The sequence below is a fragment of the Cyprinodon variegatus genome, unplaced genomic scaffold (assembly GCF_000732505.1).
Source record: "Cyprinodon variegatus isolate N-32 unplaced genomic scaffold, C_variegatus-1.0 Scaffold590, whole genome shotgun sequence".
NCBI lineage: Eukaryota > Metazoa > Chordata > Actinopteri > Cyprinodontiformes > Cyprinodontidae > Cyprinodon > Cyprinodon variegatus.
This window is the reverse complement of record NW_015151043.1, coordinates 130253-143765: the sequence shown is the minus strand read 5'-3', so window position 1 is coordinate 143765 and position 13513 is coordinate 130253. Positions and strand designations below refer to the sequence as shown.

General features: G+C 35.0%; 1 protein-coding gene across 1 annotated transcript in view; it reads right to left on the bottom strand.

Annotated features, from left to right (window-relative positions):
- cacna2d4 (calcium channel, voltage-dependent, alpha 2/delta subunit 4) overlaps positions 1-13513 on the bottom strand; it is a 104315-nt gene that overhangs the window by 68129 nt on the left and 22673 nt on the right. The window contains exons 17-27 of the mRNA XM_015392433.1: positions 12742-12816; positions 12548-12634; positions 12373-12444; positions 12062-12123; positions 11782-11849; positions 11642-11687; positions 11449-11546; positions 11267-11360; positions 11017-11109; positions 9799-9926; positions 7564-7632 (exon numbers count right to left, since the gene is read on the bottom strand). Coding sequence (XP_015247919.1) covers positions 7564-7632; positions 9799-9926; positions 11017-11109; positions 11267-11360; positions 11449-11546; positions 11642-11687; positions 11782-11849; positions 12062-12123; positions 12373-12444; positions 12548-12634; positions 12742-12816 — 892 coding nt within the window. The remainder of the gene's footprint in view (positions 1-7563; positions 7633-9798; positions 9927-11016; positions 11110-11266; positions 11361-11448; positions 11547-11641; positions 11688-11781; positions 11850-12061; positions 12124-12372; positions 12445-12547; positions 12635-12741; positions 12817-13513) is intronic.

The following is a 13513-nucleotide window of genomic DNA, read 5'->3' as shown; positions in this document are numbered from 1 at the left end:
GCTATTTGTTGTCTTTGGAAAAATGGGTAAAGTTTATTTATAAGAGGCTTAGACAGAGTTTAGGGTGTCAAAGTGGGCTTTATGCTTCCTCATCTATTTGGTCTTAAAACGACATATCTAGCTATAGATAAAACCTACTTACCTGCACTCATAGAAAGGATATGAATTATTCATACGATTGTCATCTGCAGTTTTTGTATCATTTTATGTCATTTAACTTTTATTTGCCCTTAAGTAAAAACATTTATTTTCAATACCATTTATTTGTTTGATTTATGGTCAGCTAAGCTGAATGACCTCACACTAAAATTTGAAATACTTTTTCTTAATGCACTTTTAAAGATATGGTCAAGCTTTATTATAATTATGTGTAAAAGCAAAGATAAATGTTTTAATTTTCATAAAGCTCGAACGAACAGAATGGCCACCAAAGGCTGGAGTTAGTGGGATACCTTATTGAGCGATACGCTACAGGCAGCCTTCTAAAAGCAACTAATGGAATAAATAACATATTTTCCAAGTGCAACCCTAATGACATATTTCAGAACATTGGACTTCATATGTTTATTTTCTTTAAATAAATAAAGGTAAAAGGAAAAACAATCATATATTGGCCTCTGTTGTTGCTTAAATAAAACTATTAATCTAATGCACCATTTTTACTCCAATATGAAGGAAGTATGAAAGAAGTTTCAACATTTAAAATTCTTTAGTAAGGTTTCTTGAAGTAGGAATTTGGAGAAGGGAATTTGAGAATTTCTAGACTTAAAATCCAAAATGACTGTCTTCCATGGAATAGTTAGTGAAACATTGTTAAAAAAAAAAATAAATAAATAAATAAATTGTGTGATACAGATTACATTTATGTAAACATTTTTTTTTTTTAGTTACAGCTAAACTGTAATCTGCTTAGCTATGTTGCAATCAATCGTGGTCAACAGGCATATTTGCATATTTTAGCCAGCATTATACCAGAGGGCAATTGATGTACTATAAAGAACCATCAGCTCTGGTTAATTCCTGAATTTTCTTTGCAGTTTTTCCCTTTACAAAACTTTGAAGATTGTGTTTGAAATGCATATCTTTATAGCTGAAGCTCCTCTAACAGCTAAATTACTCCCATTGTCTTTTAAAGCGAATGGTTCTAGAGTTACTTCAGGGTACTGCTAAAGGGAGCTGAAGAACAAGTAGCGGTAGTTTTAACAGGTAGAAATATATTAGCATGGATGCTGATACTTGTCAAAGTAACAGGATACCCTGACATAAAGCTAATGTGTTTTGTGTTAGCATGAAGCCAAATGGCCGTATTGTTCCATTTCCCAGCTTGCGCTCATCCTCTTTACTAGACAATGTGTTTAGGTCCCATCATGTAAACACTAACATTGGGCCACTGTGATCTCTGTGCACTAAACATGGCAGCCACCTTTAATAAAACTTCCTGGCCTTGTGCCCTTCAGAGATGTAACCTCTGTCAAACACTGCAAAGTGCTACTAATGCATCAAAGCATCCACTGTGTTTGTGATCTTCACATGTTCTGATTATTAGATACTTAGGTAACTTGGGCCCCATGAGACTTATTTGACTTGCCAGCTTCTTCTAAATTGAATTAATTACATCAAGATGACTGGTTTTTCATAAGTAAGAGACTGTGTGCTAATTGGATCCTTCCTCCTCTGCCCTTCACTTTTTGGCTGTCAGAAAATGTGCAAAGAAAAGTCACGCCTTTATAGTCTGTAGCTATGAAAGGATATTTATAGCCAAAAAGCAAAATGCATTAGCAATACTTTACATGCATCAAAAGATGTACATCAACCAGTTCAGTTGTTGCAACCTACATCAACACAGGTTGATAAATGGCCTATAGTATATAGGATAGACTCTTTCAGGTCAGAAGACTCCAAGTCCACCTTTAAATACTGCGCTTTAGAACAATCCTTTTGATGCAAGTTCAACATTTTGACTGATTAGTGTTCAAACATCACAAAGTAGCCCAGGCTCTGCTAAAAGTGCTTTATATTTTTATTTTGAAGTAAGGTTTGTTGAAACTATGTTCAGTAACAGTTCTGACACCTATACTGGTATTACTCAGTGGTGAGAGGCTAACCACTTGCAACTGTACTTCTTAGCTGAAGTGATCATTCTCAAACGCCTCAAACTGACATGTTCTTCTCTGCAGGACACAAAACTACATTTCAACATCCTAAACATCCACACACTGGCAGGAAAAGGTGGTTTCGGTTCTAGTTTTTGCATTTGCTAAAGGACACCAATCAACAACAACAGGTTGGCTCAGGCTTATGGCTGCATCAGCTAATTATTAGTCCATCAGGATTATTTCCAAAGAATGAGATGGAAATGTACAAAAACCTGCTCATTGTTAGAAAGATATGCTATAAGCATGAAGCTAGCCATACTGCAAACTCAGACCCATGATATCTTAAGCAAAACATATGTATAGGTAAAAAAAAAAAAAGTACATATTTATATACAGTGGTGTGAAATTTTGCACACAAATACACACACACATGTGCACATATACATTCCCCTTTGTCATGCTAAAGATCCCCTTCAGCGATACTAACTAAACTCTGTCTATGGATCCAAAGACATTTTCCGCTCACCCACCTTCAGTAGGTCTTGTTGATGTCAGTAGCTAAGTATCTTTGCTAGCTTAATCCTCTTCCTATAGCTGTGTATAATGAATAATAAATCATAGTTTGTTACATGAACACGACAGCAGCAGAGGCAGCTATGACGACTGAGGGCCTCAGTAACGACACACAGCCCAGAAATAAAGGGTGTTGTGTAAAGATTGTAAAGATGATTGATTGCAATGCTGATGGTAATGAAGCATTTTTCATGGTCAAGACGCTTTGATTTAAATAAAAACATATCACTCCTGGGTCAACTATGTCCATACAAAATTACATTTTCTCATTAAAGTGTGAAGAAATTCTCTTCTCTGCAGAAAGAAATGTCTGAAATTTTCAAATAAGCGATGATTTTAGATTGAATAAATGTCAGACAACCAAGTTTATTCTTTGCTCTTGTCTTTCTATTTCTAATCTTTTTTCTTCATCCTTTTCACTCTGTGATCTCACCTCAATTTCTTTTCCTGTCACCTCCTCTGCCATCATTTTGTTTTCAATAATTTAACCTTTTTTCTTTAACTGAATTCTTTAGGCCTTATTGCATGTCTTTTTCAATTCCTTTTTATTTGCTGCACCCCCGCTTCCCCTGATGCATCCGTTTCTCTTAAATATTTTTGTCTTAGTGCCCTTGTATGGAGTAGGGGGATATTTTTTCACATACAGCTTGACTTTTGTGTTGCCGTGATAAACTAATCTGGTTTTGGATCATCCTGCAACAGATGCAACCACTGGCCTTCATTGGAGAAGGTTAAATTAAATCAACAACCAAAATAGCATGGAGGTTTTAACATGGAAGGATATAAAGACATTAATAACAGGCCCTTTAATGTTCAGAAAAACACTGACACTATGTGGTCACGAAAAGAACCACAACCTAAATCAGATTAAAAAATGTCCAACAATGAAAGTAATTTTTCATCATTCTAAAAAATGTTCAATATTGTTCCTGGTTCAGTTTTATGGCTAAAGACCTATTTATTTCCATAACCAAAATTTAGGAACGAAGCAAAAGTTTTGGTAAACAACAGTTGAAAACTACCAATAATTATGATGGTGTGTACGGGACAAGGAAATCTTGTAAATGTATGTTATTAGTAAAAAAAACAACTAAAACAAAGTAGCTGTAGCAAAGCTGCATCATAAACTGAGTTAATATTAATACTTCTCAAATGAAGGGGACAAATTGGGGAAACATGCTGCCTAGTGCATTATGTTTGATACCTTCAGACCAGAACAAAAGTAATTTCCCTCTGGGATTATTAAAGTATTTCTGATTCTGATCCCTATGGAAGAACCTCTAAACCTCTAAAGCAATCATTAAATTAATTATTCAAGTGGTACATGAACACTAAAACTTTATATCTGATCCATCCAATTGCCATTATGAAAGTGCATAACCATGCATCACTGCATTCTTCCTAAGAGAAAATGTCACAAGAGTATTTTACTTTTCATACGTGGAGTGGTGTGCGTGTCAAAACATTTTGGGGCAAAGTTAAGACACTTGATCCTTTGGTTTCTCTATTGTTTTGCCCCCAAAAAGTCATGTTGCACTAATGCTATGCGTGTTTAATTGATTCAGTCCAATCACAATATAGATGCAGTCAAACACCTCATTAATTTGGCTCAGACACTCGGAGGAAAACAAAAAAAAGCAGATGAATCTACATGTAACTCACTACAAACTTCAAACACAAGCAAATGGGTTTTTGCAAATAGAGGACACAGAAAGAAACAAAAAGAAACTAGCATATTCTAAGACCCATGTGCCGTTTACTCCCCAAATGTGGGACCTTTCCTAGTTATAGTAAAAATGGTGACGGTGGTCATTTTTCCTTAGTTTTGAGGTGCTCTTTTATTTATCTAAAATATTTAATTTGTTATGAGGCTGTCACTATAGATTCTCAGTCATCCAGGCAATGGTCAAGTTTGAAAAAGATTGGTCTAGGCAAGTGGACGTTAAGTTTTCTAGAAGACATTTTGCGTCTCATGCAAGAGGCTTCTTCAGTTCTAACTGGTGGTGGGGAGGACTGAAATGTATATACTGTAGGTCTAACAATGAGTTAGGAGGGACAAAAGGTGGCTTTGATTCCTCCCACTGGATTGGCCAAGGAGGTCACATGACTGGATGAAATCTGATCCTAACAACAAAAAGGTATACATTTCTGGCAGGGTATGATAAATGCCTCCCCCACACATATTAGCTGCATAGAGAGTGTTTAAAGCTAAATAGTTGAATGCATCTTATCTCAGCATGCCATTAAGTCGACCACACATCCATAACCGCTGAAACATTTCTAGTAAATATTCCTTTTCTTTTCTAACAGTGAAAAAACTTAATCTTTTAAAGTAAGAAACTAGCGGCCCGGAGTGAAATAATCAAAAGTTTCCCCATTGTGGGACAATAAAGAGATTTTCTATTCTAAATAAGGATTTTTTTTTTGTCGTTAAATATAGTTGGGAAATTACTCATCTACAATGAAAAACATTTTATCATAGAGTTTATGGCTCAACAAATGTTTCAGCTTCAAATGTGCTATTAGAGGTCTTTTCATTTCAAATATCCTTGTACCCAATCACTAGAACTTGTGTACATCATTTACTGCCTGGACTTGATGAAAATTGGAAAGTTGTGACAGCTTTCGTCCATCAGTTTAACCATGTACAGTTCAAAGCAAGTTTGTAATTTGAAGTAATGTTATACCACTGATAGAAGGAACTAACTTCCATAAACACAATCCCAATATCTCCAACACATATAAGCCTAAAGTTCTGAGGAGTGTAAATCAGCTCAGTAAGCAGAGTAGTTAGATGCTGAAAAAAAGAAAAAAAAAGATTGCCATATTTAGACAAAGTACAGCTTTTTTTGTTGTGTGTGCTTGTTCTTCATTCAGTCAGCTTCTGAATGTTTGATTTCCTTTTTGTTTTATACACGAAAACCTCCTTAACTTACAGCAGTGAAAAACAGAAGCAGAGCGGAAGTTTAGAGAGGGACATGACAGAGAACGGAGAGTAACAAGAGGAAGAGAGGCAGAGCAAGATCTGCCAAAGTGAAGAGAGTTAGGTCTGACAGTTTAGCTGGAGAGGCAGAGAAAGATGCTTGAGTGGGTTTAAAAGGATAGTGATGCATCTGAATCTACAAAGGGGAAAGGATGGGGTGGGAAATAACGAGGGTTAGACAAGGAAAGATGGCTGGAAGGACATTAAAACAGAAAGACGAATTTAGGAGTACAAGAAACAATGATAGGTAAAAGATTAAAGTAAAAGATTGAGGGGCATGCCCAAGAAAAGAAATAAAGGAAGGAAGGAAGGGACAGAGAGAGAAAAGAGCAGTGGTGCAAAGATAGACAATATCAACATAGGAGATAAGTAATGCTACACTCAAGGAAGTTATGGAAGAAAGGGAAAATAAAGAAGTACAATAGATTGAACTACCACATTTATACAATAGGGAATAAAGTCTGAAAAAAATCCCATAGAAAACATTTCAATGGCATTACAGGCAAATGCTTCTTCAGACCATTAACCAATCTGTAGCACAGAAGCCAGCTATTGATATACGAACAATCAATGAAGGGCCAGCAGCTTCCCACTACTTAAAGAAACAGCAAATCACAAAGTGTTTTATAACTAAAATTAATGTTAAAAAGATTGTTTTGATCTGACAGGAAAAACAAAAATGATTAATTTAGAACAACATACCACCATCCAACTTACTATATACCTTAATGATTATTTTAAAGACTACTGTACTATTACTGTTACTCTCATTGTGTTGGTATTCATACTCTACAACATAATCAGGTCTCAACGTTCCAGTAGATTGAACCACTACAACCAAAATATTTCAAAAAAATTGCTTCTCTGCCATAGTTTCACCTGCTTTCATCTAATCTAGTGTTTTGTTTTTTTATTATTATCTGGTCTTCAAGAGAGAATGCCCTGCATGTATTAAAAATTTCCTTGCCATAACTCAGCAGTGTGTTGACTCTTACTTCAGAGGAGTCATCATACACACCCTGGTAAAGATTAAAATGTCATGCAGGAACAGAATAGAAAAAAGAAAAGCATACCATAAAACAGAAATATAAACAATAAAAAATAAATTTAAAATGTACTTTGCTTGCAGTTCCTCTCCTAGTATCAAGTGATTTGCATGTCTAAACATTATTGTGAGAGCGCTCAAGTGTGGGTAATGTTTTTCATATTACCACAACTTTATCTTTTTGAACCAAACCAAGCAGAAAAAAAATCAAGCAATGACAGAAAAAAAAAAAAAAAAACTAGCGACTCAGTCCAAGAAACCAGAGCCCTGCTGAATGTAATCTTGCTCCTATTTTCTCCCATTATTTTTTAGAGACCTTCCTCAGCGAGGAGTTTAATTTCTGTAATGTAAGGAAATCTGGCAGAATGCCTCCAACTGAGCCATTAACATAACAGAGCTACTATCTTGCTACTGCAGAGCACATACAAGCCATTTTAAGCAAAGCCGATAGATTGCATTAACAACAGTCAGGGACTCAAACTCAATGCAGCTCTAAGTATAGTCAGCTTTTAAATGTACAGAATGTCTAGACAAATACTGGACCTACAGTGAAAATCCTTGCACTGAACCTAGTGAGCTTAACGCTGTGTGGTACTGGCGTGTCACCAGTTAAACTGACTTGCAAGCACTGGAATCATCACATGCATATCGTATTTTCTGGACTCCTCTCAAAGTTTAAATATAAAAACTCAACAGGATTATGTAGGAAATATGTCCCGAAATTCAGCACCTTTTAACCAAACACTTTACAAGCTCACATACATGTGGTTTCAGGTTACATTATTCTTTTTTCCATTTTATTATTCTTACTACCAACCAAACAATTTCTCATTTTAACGTTCGAGGAAGTAAAACTGTTGCCCTACCTCCGGCAATGGTGGTTTTCTTTCCTACTGTCACAGTCACAGCAGTGGCGCTAATCACAATTCTTCCTGCTGATAGAATAAGAGAAAAAAAAATCTTAAAAAGGAAATCCGAGAAATGTTCAGTTTTATGCATTAGACCAATAAATGCATGCATTCTTCTTTTGCATGCAGACTGTACATGCATGTGCAATACAGATTTTTTTTAAGGCAGCATTAGATACTTTTGGATGAAGTATTTGTTTAGCCAAAATCTAAAAAGTGTGTGTGGCAAAAGGACTTGCATTATGCTAAATAACATTAAGTGGATTCATGCATTTATTTTGCATCTGTTTGCAGCCTTCAGCAGATGCCGACAGCTACAAAGCCTCAGAATCCAGTCAGATTACCATTTCTAGTGTTACATAACTAGGATTAGGAGAGTTAATTTAATAACATTCACAACCAAAGGAACAATTTTGGGCATTTTAGGAGTCCATGTGGCCTCACTTCATATTTTCTGTAAACAACTTTTTTGATAGACAATATGCATTTGAAAACAATCTCTGGCACTGTTCTAATTAAGATTTATTTGAAAAACAAAGTAAAGATTTGTCAAATTGAAGCAACAAACAATCTCTGTCTAGCAGATGATCAGCAGGTAATCGTTCTAATGTCATGCTCTGTGAGTGGAAAACCAAATTAAAAAAGGAACAGAGCAAAGCTGAAAATAAACAAGAGCAAAGAAAAAACAGGGAGAGGCTAGGATATAAAGTGGAGGCATGCCAAGTATAATTAGCAGTTCTCTACCCTGCTCTTCAACATGGTCGTCCACCTCTTCTGAACTGAAGGTGGTGCTATAGTCAGCCTCATAGTCCCTGAATAAATCTGAAAGATCACACTTCCTTTTTTACCAATGCCCTAAAACATTTAAATCTATTTCAATATTTTTCATTAATAATAAATCTGAATTTGTATAAAACAAACAACCTGAGAAGTGATTATGTTTAAAAAAAATAATTTTATAATAAATAAAATCTGCTTTAGGTTTAAAAAAAAAATAATTTTATAATAAATAAAATCTGCTTTAGGTTTAAAATCTATTTAAGATAACCTTAATAGTCTTTCTTTAAGGAATTTACAGTGCCTTGCAAAAGCTTATTATTCACATTACAATTACTAATGTCCAAGTATTTTGTGTTTGTGAAGTAAAAGGAACTGAATATTAAATTTAAAAACTAAGAAGTTAAACTTGAGTTCTGTATATAAGTAGTCAGTGTTCCCGAGTCGACACTTTCTAGAATTACCTTTTGTTATTATTACAGTTAAATCTTTGGGAGCATGTCCCTCCCATTCTTGCAAACCCATCGGATTCTCATTTTTTACCCATTTTTCTTTTTAAAAACAACATTCTCAGAGGGAGCCATTAAGATTAAGTTTCAGTTGTTGCCACAATTATCAACTGAGATTTCAGTCTGGTCTTGGACTAGACCAACTCTAATGAAAGCATTTCAGTTTCTCTGACAATTTTCCATCCATACTAAAGTCGTTGATAATTTAACCACATAATCTAGCATTTTACCACTACCACTGTGTTTCACTATGGGGATGGTGTGCTTAGGCTGAGCTGAACTTCCCTTTTTTTTTGTCAAAAATCTGGCATGTAGATAAAATATATCTTTTGGTCTCACCTGATCAGATGTCATACTGAGTGTATAGAACACAGCACTTATGCAGACATTAAAATAAACAGTATTTCTATAATAGAATAACTTCTGAAGGTAACTGCTTGTATATGGTCTGACGTATAAAAAAGTTTGTTATTTGTAGGAAACCTCACAGGTATTTTTGTTTATCATGAGATAAAATATGAAAAAGTTTTGTTTTATCCCAGGGATTTTAATATGACCAATTTTAAAATGTACACATACATCTAACTCTCTTTGAGTCAGATCATCATAAAACATGCATCATTTGTTTCCTTTGCAATCTGCTGTCAAATTAAGTATGATGAGATCATCAAGAAAATGGAAATCTTAAAATTGCATGAACAAATAACTTCCCTTTGATAGTGCCTACATATATGCCCATATAGGCAAATAAATTAAAAAGCTGTAGGGTTCTAAACGTTGCAGTAATACATTTAACTTTTTTATATTGGTAAGAAAATATTTTTGTATAGGTAAGAAATACAGAAATGATAAATATTGAGATGTATTCCTTGCGTCATAACTGTAAAGAAAAAGGCCAGCCCAATACCTCTTGTATCCTGTCTGGGCATGTAGTACAAAAACTGTCCTGCTGGGTACTCTGCTGCTCTGCGGTACCACACTGGGAAATGGTCCAGTGTGAACATATTCTCCTTATCTGTGGAGGTCAGGAAAGACCTGGAGACACAAACAGATGATTAAAAAGATTTGGTACACACCCCCACTGCAAAAAATGCTTTCCAAGAAATCCAACCAGCAATTTTATGAACATTTTATACAATTTTATGTACAAATGAAACTAATTCAATCAACATTAAAGCAGTTCTAGATGTTGAAATACAGCAGCTTAAATATGCAAAAGTATGACGCTTAGTCATTAATTTCTTCCCCCCCCAAGAAACCAAAAATTAGAACCATCTAAAAGTGTTATTTCCAAAATACTTACTTGGGGAAAATGTTTTAATTCGCAGGCAGATGCCAAAATATATCTGACCAAAAAGTGACAAGTGCTATTGCTAGTACTTTCCTCTTCCATTTCTGCTTTACCTTAAAGCAGCTACAACTCCAAAAAAAATAAATAAATAAATAAAAAGTGCTGGATGTGTAAAAAGTTTAAAATGTAAAACAATGATTGGATTACCTCTATATCTGTTAAAAATTCCCCCAACTAAAATTTCTACAAATGTCAGGTTTTAAATATGGAAAGTGCAAATATCAAAGAAAAAAGGCTAAAATGTCCAATAGATTTCGTTCCACTTTATGATTGTGTCCTGCTTGTTGTTAATTCTTCACAAAGAATTAAAGTTTTTATTTCTTTGTTTTTGAAGCCTAAAATGTGGCAAAAGATCAAAAAGTTCAAGGGGGCCGAATACTTTTGCAAGACACTTTCGATGGGTGGATGGATAGGTTGACTGTAAGAAAATGTAAAAATAAATTGATGTAGAGACAATTTTTGGGTAAAAGTATAGAAAATAAAATAGGGAAGTAAAGAGTTTTCCATATCTAAAGCTTTTTAATAGTTACTCAGGCCTGGAAAGTTAATCCGAATCAAGAAAATTGCCACATATTTCGAGACTATCTCGGGACCCAGAATGGTAGCAAGTAGCTTACCAGAAGTTATGTGATCAAAACAACCTCAGTTTGGGGGATCAGAGAAAGAAATTAATAGAGAAGCCAAAACATGTCTGACTGCTGGGCAGATATGCTTTTAAATCTGAAAAGCATTATACAGCATGATGTAAACCAAAATAAGTGCTTTAATACTCACTTTCCAACTCTTTTTTCAATACCACTATACTTCAGGAACCTCTGCAAGCCGGAGCGAGTCCCCAAGAAAGCGGTCTCAATACCATCTTCCACTCTGGAAGAGCAGAAAGGCAAAAACACATGAAAAGTAAAAGGGAGGCTAATGACACCGATAAGGTTAGGTTTATTATAAAAGCATGTAAGAATAAGCCTGGATGCCCAAATCAGTTTTTAAAGAGGATTTTCACGTTTTGATAATTTGTTTTATTCACCCAGATGTGTTTAGCATGAGAGCGGTCCAGTATGCCTCCATAGGAGCTGTAACCACAGCATCAAAAAGAGTCTGTTGCAATAACTGCTCATCACCTGCAGAAAAAGCCAGAAAAAAGCGAAACCATTCAAAGAAAATCACTTTTCCATTTTCCTAGGTAGATAATATTCTTTCAAAGCTTACAGCGCAGATCTTTCTCCTTCCCAGTCAGGTATTTAATCACAGCTTGCAGCTGAGTCAGTTTACGGTGCGCTGGGTCAATATCTATCTCACAATAGGTCCTACAAACACAAAAATGTAGAGATCAGTATTTTAATATGAGGCGCAAGACTTTTCCTTTGAAACAGCCAAAACAAATAGAGTCAGAGATATTTACCACTCATTGGCTAGGGTCAGATCTGGAGTCATTAGATCATGAAGACCTCAACAGGAACACAGGAAGAGGAAACATTCATTTTTAAGGTTTGTTCTGTTTTTCTAAAATAAAAAGCTTTTTATTTAAAACATAACACCTACCTTCCTCTACAGAGACATTTCCTGTAAAGATATACTCTCCATAACCTCGACTCAAGACTATTCCAAGACTGATAAAATAAAAACAGAGAAAAAGATCTACGTATCAAATTAAACAATGGTGAAAACATCAGGCAGGTGATTCATAAAGCATCCATCGATCCATCCATCCATAACACACAAGCATAAACTGGCAACATATGGGTAGGGTAACATAAAAAAAAGAGCTATGAACAATTTTGCAAGAATAACAAATACTAGAGGCAGAAACTAGCAGACAAACCTGAATGGCGTCTCATTTATGACGGTGTAAAAGTAATCATTCTTTAAGAAGATCACTCTCCGCTGCAAAAAACAAAAAAAGAAAATAAACATTTAATGCTATGGAATTACTAAAATCATTATGCAGGTGAGGCTGGACACCATGTAGGCTGAAAAAGCAAAGCTTTATACTTATTAATCCATGATATCAATCCATTTATATGACAAATAAAAAGAGTCACTTAGAATAAAAAGTACCAAGTCTGGAAACAATATAAAATAAGAATAAATAAAACCAGCTGCTTGATAAAAAGGCAAAAGCAAAGAACTTACTCCTTTATCCACTGAAGACCTCACATCTAAAGACAGTGTTCCAGTGTCTCCTTTGACCATGGCTGTCCTTAGCTGGAAACAGAAAGTTAATCAGAGGAGTCTAGCTTAAGCTCATCTTAATACCATTACTTATAAAGTAAAACAAAAACGACACAATCGTGTTTCCTTTTCTTACTTTCACTTCAGTATCTTCCCATTCCACCTCTGATAGATCAACACTGTTATAGTTTGGTTTAGGCTTCAGCTTCTTTCCCTCTTTATACTGTTGCAGCCAAAGAACAGATCAGACACACAGGACTTCACTACTTATGACGCTGGAATAAAAATTCAAAATTCGCTTTAGAATGAGAAGGAAAACTTTGCCTGTACCAGAGGTCGCAGTTCTGGATGAGACAGGATGTAGCCATTATTGGTGATGAGGAAGGCGTAACCATGGATACCGAGCTAGAAGGACAGAAAAGCAGAAAACTCCTTACTGTTCCAGCAATACAGGATATGTTACAGTCTTTCATGATGTAAAATAAAGAGATTAGCTACAACTATAAAACCAACCAACACATTCAGATAAACCACAATACTGAATCTTATGCAAAGACAAGATCTTACTTAACGGCATAAAGAAATACTGCAAAAAAAAAAAAGAAGGGATTAAGACAAAAAGACTCCAATAACGTCACGTTTAGTCTACTGTCAATGATTAGGGGCCCCATTTGGGAAATTTGGCCATCAGTGAAGGCAGCATACTTGAGTGCAAATATATATTGTCAACAGAAACTTTCCATAATATTAAGGTTAACAACAGGTAAAAGTTTTCTATCCAACAATGCTGCAAGGCACAATAGCGTTCAAAGCTTTACAATCAGTCAAATATTACTCAACTACAAGTAAAAGTTACTTGGTCAAACATTTACACAAGTTAAAGTACTCATGTTTGAAAATACTAGTATTCAAAAGTACATAGATTTAAAACTACTTAAGTATTCAAAAATACAAATAAAAATAAAAAAAAACTTTCAGAAACCTGATGTATTGATTCATAGAACCAATTGCTACAGATTCTAGACAAATGGGCTCTATGCACAGCTCCACTACTTCCTGAATTTAAGGCAGCTCCTTTGTTTCCTGTCTTTCATGATTGGAA